The sequence below is a fragment of the Pagrus major genome, chromosome 2 (genome assembly GCF_040436345.1).
Source record: "Pagrus major chromosome 2, Pma_NU_1.0".
NCBI classification, from domain to species: Eukaryota; Metazoa; Chordata; class Actinopteri; order Spariformes; family Sparidae; genus Pagrus; species Pagrus major.
In genome coordinates this window covers 35,167,730-35,181,666 of record NC_133216.1, presented here as the reverse complement: position 1 = coordinate 35,181,666, position 13,937 = coordinate 35,167,730, and the positions used below count along the sequence as shown (strand labels likewise).

The window sequence follows — 13,937 nt, the reverse complement described above, 5'->3', positions numbered from 1 at the left end:
GGTGGGTCAGAAAACCAGTCAGAATTTACCATACGTTATAGGTTTCAAGGTAGGAAACTTGCTTGAAAAAGCTTTTGTTCACTGAAATACAGCTGCATGTAAAATAAGGGGGAAAAAATACCATTATTTCGACACGAGAAACCCAAAATTGACATAAGTGAATTGGACACAAAATATGAAGTGGAGCTCAATTTGAACCATGTTTGCCATCATATTTACCATACATTACAGGTTTCTTAGCAGGAAACTTGCTTGTAAAAGCTTCTCTCACTGAAGTACAGCTTAAACTATAATAAGGGGGAAAACTTGCCTTATTTCAGAGAGAAAAGCCGAAAATGGACATTACTAACTTAAAGGGACTTGGAGCAGTATCAAGAAATAAGACTCAATAGTGACACGACGGCCGTTGCGGCCGTTAGGGTAACTGCAGTGTTACATAGCGGTGGACTAAGTTACATGTTTGCAGCTAACGCTACTTTGCACGTTAGGTGACTCCGAGTCCTCGGTGATCTCATATGATTTTCAAATCAAGCTCTAAACATGACCTGTAATGTTTTCTTACCTGGTTACTAGGAAATGAGCCATGTCAGCATCTGTTTTCAGTCCCGAATCAAGTTGAAGCTGCCTCCATGAGCTGAACGCATATCCGATGTATATTCGGGTGCCAGCCCGGCTTTGGTCATAATTTCATTTTGACTCACGACATGCCGCTGATAAAACCTTCGTTTTCTTCTTGGTATGACTTTTTAGTGGACTTTGTGTGGTGGTGGGTCGTTTGCTGGCCGTAACAGAATCCATTACTACCCAAACACTAGTTTGGGTCCACCGTGCTTGTCTTCTTCCCGTATCCAAGGACGCGCATTCAGCGTCATCGGACATCACGTCTGCAGGACTGCGTGGGAAATTCGGACACCGAATTGCAGTACATTATGCAGCACACAGCCTGTTCAAGGCAATGGAGAGATACGTGGGTGGGCTCATTCTTTTTGGTTTTGAACGCTTCATCACCCATTAGCATTAAAAAACTTAAAATGCATATTTTTTCACAAATCCTGCCCCAAGTTCCTTTAAATGGCCATAAAATGGCCATATTAAAGTACATACAAATTTATCATAACATCAGTGAATACAGTCCTTCATGGTTTAAAGGAGCTATTTGTAATTACCAGCCACCTGCATCAAACAAATAGGGGGCAGTATTCCCCCCTTTCTCTTCAAACCCTTTTTGCCATTTATCATATATAATTCATTTGTTTCTATGCAAATACATTATTGCACATTGTTAAAATTGTAAAGACCAAAATAATTACTACTATGTTTGTATTTATGTACTTATTATGTAACAAAAGAATTCAACTGAGCAATTGTGAAGTGCTAAATAAAACTTACAATGATACTAAATTCTGAGAGAAACTCATTCTATTGGTGTAAGAAACACAGGTCCATGGAAGCAGGCATACTAAACAACTACAGCAAAGCTGTAGCGAAGCTGGCACAAAAACCTTTCCAGCAGGTTTGAATGTTTCATTTTAGTTATTGTCAACACAAAAAGCCCTTGACGTTTTGCCATTTATTACAAAGTTTACAAAATTTACAAAAAAATCAGTGCAATAGTGGACACTAAAATGGCACTCCTTTTTCAGAGGAAGGAATTTGCCTTGGTGTCTGGTGCATAAAAAAATGAGGCTAATTACTGCAACAGTCAAGAACATTAATATAGAACACAAAAATTACAATAAAAATAAAAGGAAATACTATAACAGATACTATAGCAAGTATCTGTATTAGACTCACAAAGCTGTACAGTTTTATGCAAACCTCCTCATCATGGAATGTGCAATAACTTAGTGTGGAGAATATATGTCATGGGATGATGGTCAAAGATGTCAGCTGATGTAGTGTATAGAAACAGACGTCCACTGACAGTGTGATATGATCAGGCTAAGATATACACCCTGTGAACACTGTAGTGTTTTTAATGTTTTTTTGTAACGCCTTCTGTACATGTAAGATATGATTAGTAAGATCTTTAATTTTAATATTACAGACAGACAGGAGAATCATTATTTTACTCTGATGATGTCAGTACTCATAATACATGTTTATGAAGGTCATCCAGGTCATGGTAAATGTAGGTGCTGTATTGTAGGCAACTGGACTTGTTTCAGTTTCTTGAAGACGTTTCACCTCTCATCCAAGAGGCTTTTTCAGTTCTAACTTACTGGAGAGGAGTTGGCTGGCTTTTAAACTCTGTGTTCTTACAGAGTCGTTAGGGCCACTTGTGGGTCGTTGGTCAAACCGGCCTGGAGCTGCTCCTTGTTCTTTCCTGGAGCAAGAAGTTCATGATTTACTAGCTGTACGCAATATCTAACAGTGTCATTGCCACAATTAGACACGTGGATTATACCTTGTACTGTCCTCAAAAATGTATAGTGAAGTTACAGTCTCGTAACCGTAATGCCATGTTGTTACAATATAATGAATTGAAAGACAATATTCAGTCTACTACTGGGTCCATACAATCGCAATTTTCATTCAGCTGTTATAAATAAAGGCAACTAATAACTGACAGCAGAGCAAGAATATAGCCGGTCAAAATAAGACTGCTGTCTTATTATCTTCACGTGTAGCGTTTGTGTATACAGTACGTTTACACTACAACTGACTTAGCTCAGGTTTAGCAATGCCACAGTACTTAGAAAACAGTGACATCACCCCGACTGTTACAGTTTGTGTTGTCATAAGCTAACTAAAGATATGTTTCAGTAAACAGACAGTATTAGATGTTACTTTACGGTCTGAAGAAACGTTGTGAGTTCATCTTTTAACTCGTCCACAGCTGTCTCCAGTGTCAGAAAGTCCCAACAAAATGTACTCCTGTTTAGCTTCTTTTTATGTTGCTTCTTTTCTCTGCTGTGGACGTGGTGTCTTTTCAGGAGCTGTTGTTTGAGATGATGATAAAAAGTCATTTTTATGGAGCTTCCGCATCTTTGTGTTTACTGCAAATTACATTTACATTTACATTTAGGGCATTTAGCAGCTTTTGTCCAAAGCGACTTACAATAAGTACATTTGTCACAAGAAAGAAACCACAAAATATCACCATTGATAAAATAGACACAATTTTCAGCCCTCATCTGAACATAGTAGCTGCTATTTATCAAGAATACCTTAAGTACATAAGTGCTATGATTTAAGTGCTAAGAACATACAAGTGCACATGTTTTTTTAGTATTTTGCTTAGCAGTGGATTTTTCTGCAATACAGTACATAGGCATCTTGGACATAATGCAAGATCTGTTACTTCATCACACTCTGTTGATAGGGTTAGTTGATTTTTTAAATGTTTGAAACTAAAATTATGTCGATCTTACAAAATGCACCTTTAAGTAAACACATCATTAATTGATAAACAGAAATCAGCTGTTTTTGGAGGATATAGACATCCTGGAGTGCCATGGCAAGCTAGGGGACTGGAGTGTAACCCTAAACATGTAATCACAATACAAGTATCACAATCATCATTATAAAAGGGGGGATCTAGTTAGGTGTCGGAAATGAGTCAGGTGAGTCATCCGTACCATTCCCTAGCAAAGGAAATCATCTGAGATGTGACCGATTTGTCGATTGCCCTAACAATAAGGCTCCTGATACAAGTAATAATATAACAACCAAGCACAGCAAAAACAACTAGAATTACCACGAATCCCGTAAGGACAGATAAAATCACAGGTTTCCATTTTCCTAATATTTTGTCCACCATCATTTTAGTTCAACACCTAGGGTTTCTAGTTTGGAGAGAGCCTTGGTGATGGAGCCATCAAGTGCTGTGTTATTAGGGATGACATAGGAGGTAAATTAGTGTCAAATGTATCCAGGTAGAGGGTGGTTTGTTGTATTTATTCTCATTGTTCTCATGTGAGAATCTAAAGATGGCAGGCGTTTGGCAATCATACTAGACTGGCTGCATGTCATACAATCCTGAGCAACTCATGCTGTGCATATTATTTCATTTGAACCAGACAATTGCAGATCCTCGTACATGAAATGGTTTTCAAACTAAAATGGGATCAGTAACATTTGGCTCTCTGTGATTGAACTGTTTTCCAAGTCAACAGTAAAAATTGCCAGCCAAGGAATAAAATACAGTTTGTGTTGTAAATTTGGAAAAATTACTGTAAACCTTACTTTATACTCTCTGTTAACCCCTGTAGTCTGTGCCCATCATTTCCCACTCACGCTGGTTGCTAAAGAAGGGTGAAGTGCAGCTAATGGCTGGACCTAAGAGCACTAGGACCATGCGAAGTCGTAAGCTCTACCAACCCCTCTACTTGTTCCTTTTTAACAATCTACTGCTGGTCACTAAGCGCAGTTCTAGGTAAGCATTTGGTAAGGAATTCTCACTGTGAAATCATTGAGTTTACCACATGATTTTTTGTCTCTTTACGCTCAGTTGCCAGTTTATTAGGTAAACCTAGTTACATCCTATGTTGTTTAATTTGAAGTTCCTGACATAATTCCTTTCTTCAGCATAGTTATAATGTTTAGTTTTTGTTTAAAAGATTTTTATTTAAGATTTTGATCACTGTGGAGGATGTAGTTTGTGCTGCTAGCCTAGTGATCTAGCCTACCCTCATCAATATAAAGGGTTGTGGACAGAAAAAGGCTTTTGTTACACTGAAACCTGAAACCAAGGAATATTAATTCAGTCAACTTGTTATCAGTGGGGACAAGTTCCAGGTCCTTGACTCTTGCACACGGGCCATGTTGAGGACTGAAGATCTTGAAGACCAGGGCCAGCTACTGGCCAGTGTCTTTAATCTTAAGCTGCTGGAGAACCAAGAGGAGCGGCCAATCAGCTACATGCTCAAGACCTCCAGTATGTAAGTATCTGTAGCCTAATTAGCTTAGGATTCCACTGAGTGCTTGTATTGTGAGATATGGGTAAGGGTAATGAGACAAAAATGAAGAGAGAGAAACTCTGGATGGGATTGTTTGTAAAAGCAAACTGCCTAACCACAGTATTTTGTGACACTACATGTATTATGTATGTATGTATATGACCTGCGAGCACGCAGCTGTGAGGGAGTACTTATCTGTGGATAAGTAATGCAAAACTCAGCAGGAGTGGAGTGCTCCATTTTTGCTTGCCTGCAGAGTCCACACTTGCTCGAGAAGTTGACTTTTGACTTTTTTTGGAGGTGTGACAGTGGCTGATATTTCTTCTCTTTTGGTTTGTCACTCTAAATGCTGACCATGAACTTTTAAGTGGCTGTTTGGTTTGATAACTAATGTAAGAGAACAATATTAAAATGAGATCACACCATTTCATTATGATTTCAAGGTTTTGATTTTGTGTACTATATGCGCTATAATTTACAGACATGCCCTGGAGATACTGTATATAGGTACGTGTAAAAAGGTGAAATCACAGGAAATCTTTTGCTTGGTAACTGTGTGTAACTTCGATTAGTGCTCAACAGTTAGTCTGCTAACACCCTACAAAGACAGTTACAAAGCTGTAACATTCATGGTCTCCTGGGCAGTAAGGCAGAGGCTGATACAGATCATATTCCTTATCTTACATGTGCAGATTCCACCTTGACGTATTGGTCTAAACAAAGTGCAGTCTGGTTACAACTGTAAATGTGTTTCAATCTATTGAATGGTAAACGTAAATAAAATTGTCAGATGCACCTTTTTATGTTTAAAGTTAACTTTTGTAAAGTAGCTACTTACTAGCTATCACCAAGCATTACCAAAACACTTCCAGACTCTGCTCCACAAACACTCCTAGTGCTAATGTATGTGGAGACGCGGGTTGGTATAGTGAAACAAACTACTCTGAGGCATATAAAGAGGGCACCCAATCTTTAAAAACTTAAAACACACTGGTCTTTAACACAAATGTTTTTAATGCATACAACTATATCATTTAAAATTATGTTTACAGTGATACAGTAGCCCCTTTTAGATAGAAAATGCGCCACATTTGCAGCCAGGTAAAGTCTGCAATCTGCCGCCTTGTCTATGTGAAACGGAGGTGTAATATTCCTCCTTTGCAAAAAAGCCGCCACTGGGGTAGGTGTAAACATGTGACGTGACGTGAAGCACAAAGTTGGGCGTGAACAGTGACGTAAAACAACTGCTTTTTCTCACAGCGAAATACCATCTTTCACAGTCCCCGTAATCTGGTTGTTAATGATTCTCTCGGCTGTGATGGTTAGCATCTCCCAGATCTCAGCAGCTTTCCAGTTGCTCATCTTGACGTCCGCGGATGAAGTGATGAACTGACAGCTGTGATCAGCTGTTTCCTGCTTTTAAAACTCCCGGCTGTGGGTCGCACAACAGTGCACACCTCATCGACACCTCCGCCCATGTCACGCAATTGCCGGCACATCGACGCCTTGGATTTACATAGCAATGGAGGCGCCAAAAAGTGTACCCTCCGAGGCGTCATATTGGCGGACCAAAACAGACCCCCAATATGCCGCGCCCTGTCTAAATTCGCGGACCTAGCCGCAAAAAGGACAGCCAGATTGGCGGCTTGCTGTCCAGTATGAAAACGGCTAGGGTCTGGGCAACCCTGTCACCTCTGTAATTTCCACGTATGGCTACACCCTCCTACAACCCTACAAACTACACATGATTAGAGGAACGCCACTCCTGGGCTGTCTACAATGGAATTTAAACCCTGTTTGTAATGTTTCAAACCAACATGGCGGCTCATTTGGAAACAATCTCTTGTATTACAAAATAAAAAAAAAAACATGTTGGAGGGGTTTGTGTGTCCCTGTGATCCTGGGAGCTATGTTGTCGGAGGCATTAGCTCCTGGTCGGGTTTTCCAAGGCAAATTCAAAAAGACCCTTTGATTCGGCGAACACGGGGACAGTGTTCCTTGCCTGGTACAGGGACACCAGTGGAGCCAGACCCAAGGGGGAGCTCGCCGGTGAGTGTCTGGTGGTCAGGCCCTGGCCCTGGCCCATGGGGCCCGGTCAGGTTCAGCCCGAAATGGCGACATGGGGCCTCCCTCCTGTGGGCTCACCACCCGCAGGGGAGAGAGATAGGGTCGGGTGAATTGTGTATCAGGCGGCAGGTGAGGGCATGGACCTGGGCGTCCTGACCCCTGGCTTCGAAGACTGGCCTTTGTTACGTGGAATGTCAGCTGGAGGTGATTTGGGAGGTAGAGTGGTACCAACTAGATATAGTTGGCCTCACCTCTACGCCCAGTGGCAGCTCTGGATTCAAACTCCTTGAGAGTGGCTGGACTCCCTCTTTTTTCAGAGTTGCCCAGTTAGTCAGGTTCATTATATTTAGATTTTAACCTTTGTGGGATTTTTGGGGGGATTTGCTAAACTATACATTTTTGGAAAGGTTATTGTATAAGGAGTCAGAAAATCAATGTTTGCATTTGCTCAGATGTCTATATGGCGGCCATATTGAAGTTTAAAAAATGGCCGCCGTAAAATTTAAAATTGTAATATCTCGACTTCTGAATAAGCTGGAATGTTGATTTTTACTGCTAAACCCACACTGTAAGGGTCAAGGAATCCAATGGTGCTAGTTACACTTTACCATATTAACCCTTCGATGCATGAGTAGGTAAAAAATGACCCGGTGTGGTTGTTTTCTTGCAATATCTGTGTAATGAAAAGTTATCATTTCATATTCCAGCTGTTCTTCAAAAAATAAACATTTTTTATATCACTCATTAAAACATTTAATATTTATTGTGGGAATGATTACAAAGACATGCACATTGCAAACCTACTAGAATGGGTGCTGAGAGTGATCCACACTCAAAGTAGTTCCTGTTGAAAGATTTTATTTGCAGTGATGTTTCGTGCCAATGGCTCTTCCTCAGACTTGCTATATCAGAAGTGTCATCCCTTAAGAACATTGTTTTACAGAGCATGTAACACATGTATAGTAAGTATTATCTTCATTTTACCTCAGAAAATATGTTATATATTTGAACAACATATTTATACATTTATGACTACAGCTAACTAAGCTAGCTAATATTACTGTATAGTGTGTGTCATATATGACTTATGCTCCTCAGACTTCTGATATACTGGGATAGTTGTTGTGGAACACACAACATACTATATCAGCTGTGTCATCCTTCAAAAACATTGTTTTACAGAGCATCTGGTACATGTATAGTAAGTAGCCTATTATCTTAATTTTTACCTCAGAATGTTATATTTCAACAACATATACATTTATGACTGCTGCTAACAGGTCGCTACATTACTGTATAGTATGTGTCAGTGTCATTATGTGTCATCTCCTGATGGAACAATTCTGCCATTCCATGACAAGTCCAAGTTAATCCATTTACTTGAGAAGCTGACAAAAGAAGACAAGTTTTACATTAGCTAATTTTAAACTCAAAGAAAAAACTCTTCAATAAAAACAACTCTGAGTTATCTGATCAACTGCTTGTGATGTGTAGTTTTTTTTACCTATAATGTGGATGTATTTCAATGGGATGATAAAAAAAACATGTTTTTTGAGGAACATGGAATATTAAATGCAAACAACTTTTCATTACAATGATATTGCAAGAAAACAACCACACCAGGTCATTTTTGACCCACTTATGCATCTATGGGTTAATGTGGTAAAGTTTTGTAGCTTTGTAACTAGCACCATTGGATTCCCTGACCCTGAAAATGTGGGTTTAGCAGTTAAAATCAACACAACAGCTTATTCAGAAGCCGAGATATTACAAATTAAAGTTTTACGGCAGCCATTTTTAAAAATTGACTGACTGACTCCTTATACAATAACGTTTCCAAAAATGTATAGTTTAGCAAATCCCCCAAAAATTCCCACAAAATTATATAGTGAACCTGACTAAGGGTCAGAGGGGGGTGTGGGGACACTCACAAGCCCCCGGTTGGGCACCGCCGTGTTGGAGTTCTCGCCGAGGGATGAGAGGGTCACCTCAAAGCAATTGCAGGTCACTGGGGGAAAGCTCCGACTGTTGTTTGTGCGTATGCACCAAACAGCAGCTCAGATTAGCCGGCTTTCTTGGAGTCTTTGGGTTGTGTTCTGCAAGAGGCTCCACCTGGAGACTCTATAGTTCTTCTGGGAGACTTAAACGGTGATGATGGGGAAACTTTTAAGGCAAGAAATAAGCCATGCAATTGCTTTCTTCATATTAACTCTGCAATGGCTCATCTTTATTGTTTTTTATGAGTTTTCAGGAGTAGCAAATCATGGACACCCCAGATTTGGACAAAGAGACCTCAACTTTATGCAAATAAGGAATGGGAACTGTGCCACCCCTCCCCTCGAAATGCAAAATGCATCGCATGGCTGCTTAAATAGAAAATGAATTTGAGGCATGGTAATGATGGATTCTGTCAACATGCACCATTGCCATTGGAGCAGCCACATAGCATACATATACATAAATATACACATATACATATATACATACATATATACATATATATAAATATATTATGGCATGCCGTTCAGGAAATTAATCTTTGAATATATTGAATGAATCCTTGAAAATATGGAGTGAACCTTGAATATATTGAATGAGTCCTTGAATATATGGAATGAACCTTGACTATATTGAATGAACCTTGAATATATTGAATGAACCTTGAATATATTGAATGAATTCTTGAATATATTGAATGAAACGTTGAATATATCGAATGAAACGTTGAATATATTGAATGAACAGAGCTTGGTAACGTGTCGTCACCACATTCGCGCGGCAGTGTTATCTTGGATATACAAATCGTGTGCATATGCACACGATTTGCTGATTTATTTGTCAAATCATAATATACTATTGGAGACAACAAGCAAAAATACAACCTGTTAATCTAAATAGGGAAGAATGATGAACATACCAAACAATTAATTTATGTTTAGCTGATTACTAATCAATGGCATCCCTGTGGACAGGAGTGATAAACTGCGATGGATGTGTGCTCTCACTCCTAACCGGCGCACACGTTTTATGTCAACTAGTGCCCACCAACCAGGTGAGACAGAATATCAAACCAACACTGAGTCCTTCCCTCAATATGCAGACATGGAGATATAAATTTAAACTATCTGTGATTTATTTCAGACTCTCCACAGGTGCAGTGTATACAGTCATACTCATCTCAGGAGCCAGATGAACTCTCAATTGAGATGGCCGATGTTTTGAACCTACTAGAGAGAACAGATGATGGTGAATCTGCTTCTATATCCCCTTGGGAAAAAACACATCTCTTTTCTAGCTGACATTTAGTTTTTATATTGCTTTGTATTTTTTTTCCCTTCATCTTCATTTCACCTCTGGTCTTACTGTCGCTTCTGTATTTCAGGCTGGATGATGGGCGAAAGACTCCATGATGGCGAAAGGGGCTGGTTCCCTAGTCGAGTAGTAGAGGACATTCAGAGCAAGGAGGTCCGAGTTCAGAACCTGAGAGAGGCTTTTAGGATTCAGCAGACACAGGAAGGCGGAGGAGGCCCACCAACTGGGGCCAGGGTTGGTTTAAGGGTAGGGAGACGAACCCCAAAGGTCTCTAACTTCTCCAGTCATTGGATTGATCAAATGGGAGAGAGCAGTGAAGAAAAGCAGTGAGTCAAAAACAAGATGAATGTAACCATTCAGAGCCATAGGCACTTTAAGCAAAATAATCAGAATAACTCAGTAGAATGACTCAATTCCCATACTATGATATCTTGTCACTTTGATTTTCACCTCAGAATGGATATGTGGTGGTTTTAGAAATTCCCAGTTTTGGTCTCAGTAATCTGGGACAAATTATTAAAATAAGTTCATAACCTTGTACAACCAATGCTGCATGTCTAATATAAACATGTGCTCAAGGTGTTTTGTAGGCCCACATACTGTTGTGTGTAATGCATGCAGCAAATCTCTGGTTCGGTTAGGAGCTGTGTGCATGGCAAGAACCAAAAAAGCTATTGTAAAGGTAGTGTAAAGTTCCCTCAGCTGTATGGGCAAGTCAAACTTTTAATGTGTTTGTTTTATCGCAAATATTGAAAATACTTTCAACACTTACTATTCCTCAAACCTACAACACAAGCAAGTCAAGTACCTGTGATTGGTGATCTGTGAAATACACAAAATATTATTTTATGACAGTCAATAATGATTATTGAAAAAATGTGTATGGATGTTTAAATAACCCAGTCAGATAAAGTCATATTCCTCCCCAAACATATCCTATGAGTGTTAAATTCTGACTATAGCCAGACTTTCATACTAGTTGTAAAAAGGTAGTTCTATTATGGAAAGCAGCGGCAGTAGTCAGATTGGCTACAGTTACAACCATGAAGTCCAGCAGTGACATTCTTTCACAATGGCTACAAAAGTTTAGGGATGTGGTCGCACAGAAATCAGCAAGTGATAAATGGACCTTATTCACCTTAAAATACAGACACAGTCAGGCAAACTCGCACAGCCTGCAGACCTTTAACATTCTAGCTATTAATTTGTTGAGGTAAAATTTATACTTTTTTACTCCATGCTTCCTGAGGTAACTCGTTGGATCGGCTCAATGGGTACTTCGTACATACCATACAGTCAAGCATCTCTAAAAACAGCTCAATGGTGAAACCATTGGCCACTCTATTATAAACAGAATGCCAGCTGACTGCTTATTCCTTAAAGAGTTCTTGCATGGTTTGGAGCCGTGCTATCCTGTTGTAGGATAAAGTGGCTCCAACTGTGGAAGGCTCCATCCACAGGGTATGGCAGAGTGTTGCAAAATGGAGTAATAGCCTTCCGGATTCATGATCCATTTAACCCTGTAGAAAACTCCCAATTTTCCAGCACTAAAGCCCCCCAGACCATCGTATTTCCTCCAGCATTTTGACAGATGGAGTCAGGTACTCCTCCAGCATCTTTTCATTTGTTCTACATCTCACTAATGTTCTTCTATGGGATCCTAACATCCAAAGATCCAACAACCTCTAACACTTTTTTCCCAGTCTTCCTCTGTCTGTGTTCTTTTGCCCATCTTAATCTTTTCCTTTCATTAGCCAGTCTTAGGTATGGCTTTTTCTCTGCGACTCTGCCTAGAAGGCCAGCATCCTGGAGTTGGCTCTTCACTGTTGATGTTGAGACTGGTGTTTCACAGGTATCAATTACTGAAGCTGCCGGTTAAGGAACTGTGAGGCATCCCTTTCTCAATAGCTGATGTACTCGTTCTCTTGCTCAGTTGTGCACCAAGGCCTCCCACTTTTCTTTCTAATCTGGTGAGAGCCAGTTTGCAGTGTTCTTTGAAGGTAGTAGTACACACTATCTTTTGAAATCTTCGGGTTTTTGGAGACTTCTCTAATGGAAAAGCATTCATTTCTCAGAACAAGAATGGACTAAGGAGTTTTCAGAAGAAAGTTATTTTCTGCCCATTGTGAGGCTATGTTGATGCTGCAGATACTCAACTAGCCCAAGGAAGGCCAATGTTATTGCTTCTTTAACCAGCACAACAGTTTTCAGCTGCACTAACAAAATTGCTAAAGGTTTTTCTAATGACCAGTTAGCCTTTTAATATGATAAAATCTGAAAATGGTCCTCTGTACACCTATGCAGATATTCCATTGAAAATCTGTCATTCCAGCTAAAATAGTTTTTTTATCACACTCAAAATGACCAGACTGTATTTCTGATACAGAAAAACAATAAGTCATTGAACAGTCCTTACGTCACTAAAAAAAAAAAGAAGAAAAATAAAAGTCAGTAGATAATTTCGGATCAATACTTCACATTTTAAAACTTCTTCAAATCAGGATCCTCCGGATGATTCCGGATGATCCTTTTTTTCCTAGTGAATGATGAGATCTACATTTACTGAATGGCAGACAAAAGGCGCACTCTTGGAAATACTGGACAACCACAATTGTCACAGTCCAACAGTCCAAACAAAGAGCTTTTTTTCTACCTGCCATGAACTCAAGCCTACAGGTTCTGTTCTCTGTCAATGAACAAACTACTCATTAACAACTGTCTTTTAAGCGTACAATGTTTAATGCTCAAAATATATATTTGGTGTGAAATGACACTTAAAAATTGGCAATTTAAGGAGTACACATGCATATACACACATACACAAGGGATAAATCATGTAATAGCAATTTAATTCCAAATAGCAGTATGTCATAATGTATCAACACTATGATCAACTGTGAGTAAGCCCGATTGTAAAGCCTGTGTATCTTTAAATACGATGTATAGTAATGCAGACATTCAATGTTTAAACCATTCATTTCTCAGCAACTGTCATTTCATTTTGAAAGATGTAAATTATTGCTCATTAAAAGCAAATATCAAATGTGCCCGACTTGCTAATTATTTAACTGTTTAATTATTTTAATCATTTTCTCTCACATAATTCATAACCAAAGCTGTTCTTTTCCCTCTTAACTCCAGTGTTTGAGATAGAGCAAACATACATGCAGCCTGTCACAAATGCTAGCAGGAAGCTTCACACATAGGTTAATGGTCATCACCAACTGCAATATTTACATTCACATTCTGAGGGACTGCACTAAAACAAGAGTTATGAGAGTGTGGGGCAACAACTGAAGGAGACATGGCTTCATTATGTGACATGGAGGGTGTCAACATATGGGGAGTATTCCCTATTTTATCACAGTTAGGGGAAAGCAACAGAATTCAGCTGAACCAAACTTGCAAATACCAAAAAAAACAGCAACAAACTCCAGTTGTAACAACTGTTCATTTCTCCCTGCACACAAAAGCCAACTTAGCTGTAAGAAAGAGAACTTCCTCTCTTCTGCTTGTCAGTGTCAGTGAACAATAATTATTTTGTGGTTTGATATTGAACTGTGTGCACTCTTTGGAACAGTGGTCTGATTTGAACATCTCCAACATTGGGCATGCTATTCCGGCATTATTTTATTAGTTTGATTGTAAGGCACAGTC

The 13,937-nt window shown here is 39.4% G+C and overlaps 1 protein-coding gene across 1 annotated transcript in view; it reads left to right on the top strand.

Annotated features, from left to right (window-relative positions):
* The window catches only part of ngef (neuronal guanine nucleotide exchange factor), a 158,506-nt gene extending 145,179 nt beyond the window's left edge, over positions 1-13,327 (top strand). The window contains exons 11-15 of the mRNA XM_073483788.1: positions 4,215-4,378; positions 4,725-4,883; positions 9,941-10,020; positions 10,110-10,214; positions 10,351-13,327. Coding sequence (XP_073339889.1) covers positions 4,215-4,378; positions 4,725-4,883; positions 9,941-10,020; positions 10,110-10,214; positions 10,351-10,610 — 768 coding nt within the window. The 3' untranslated portion in view covers positions 10,611-13,327. The remainder of the gene's footprint in view (positions 1-4,214; positions 4,379-4,724; positions 4,884-9,940; positions 10,021-10,109; positions 10,215-10,350) is intronic.
* Positions 13,328-13,937: the final 610 nt, after the last annotated feature.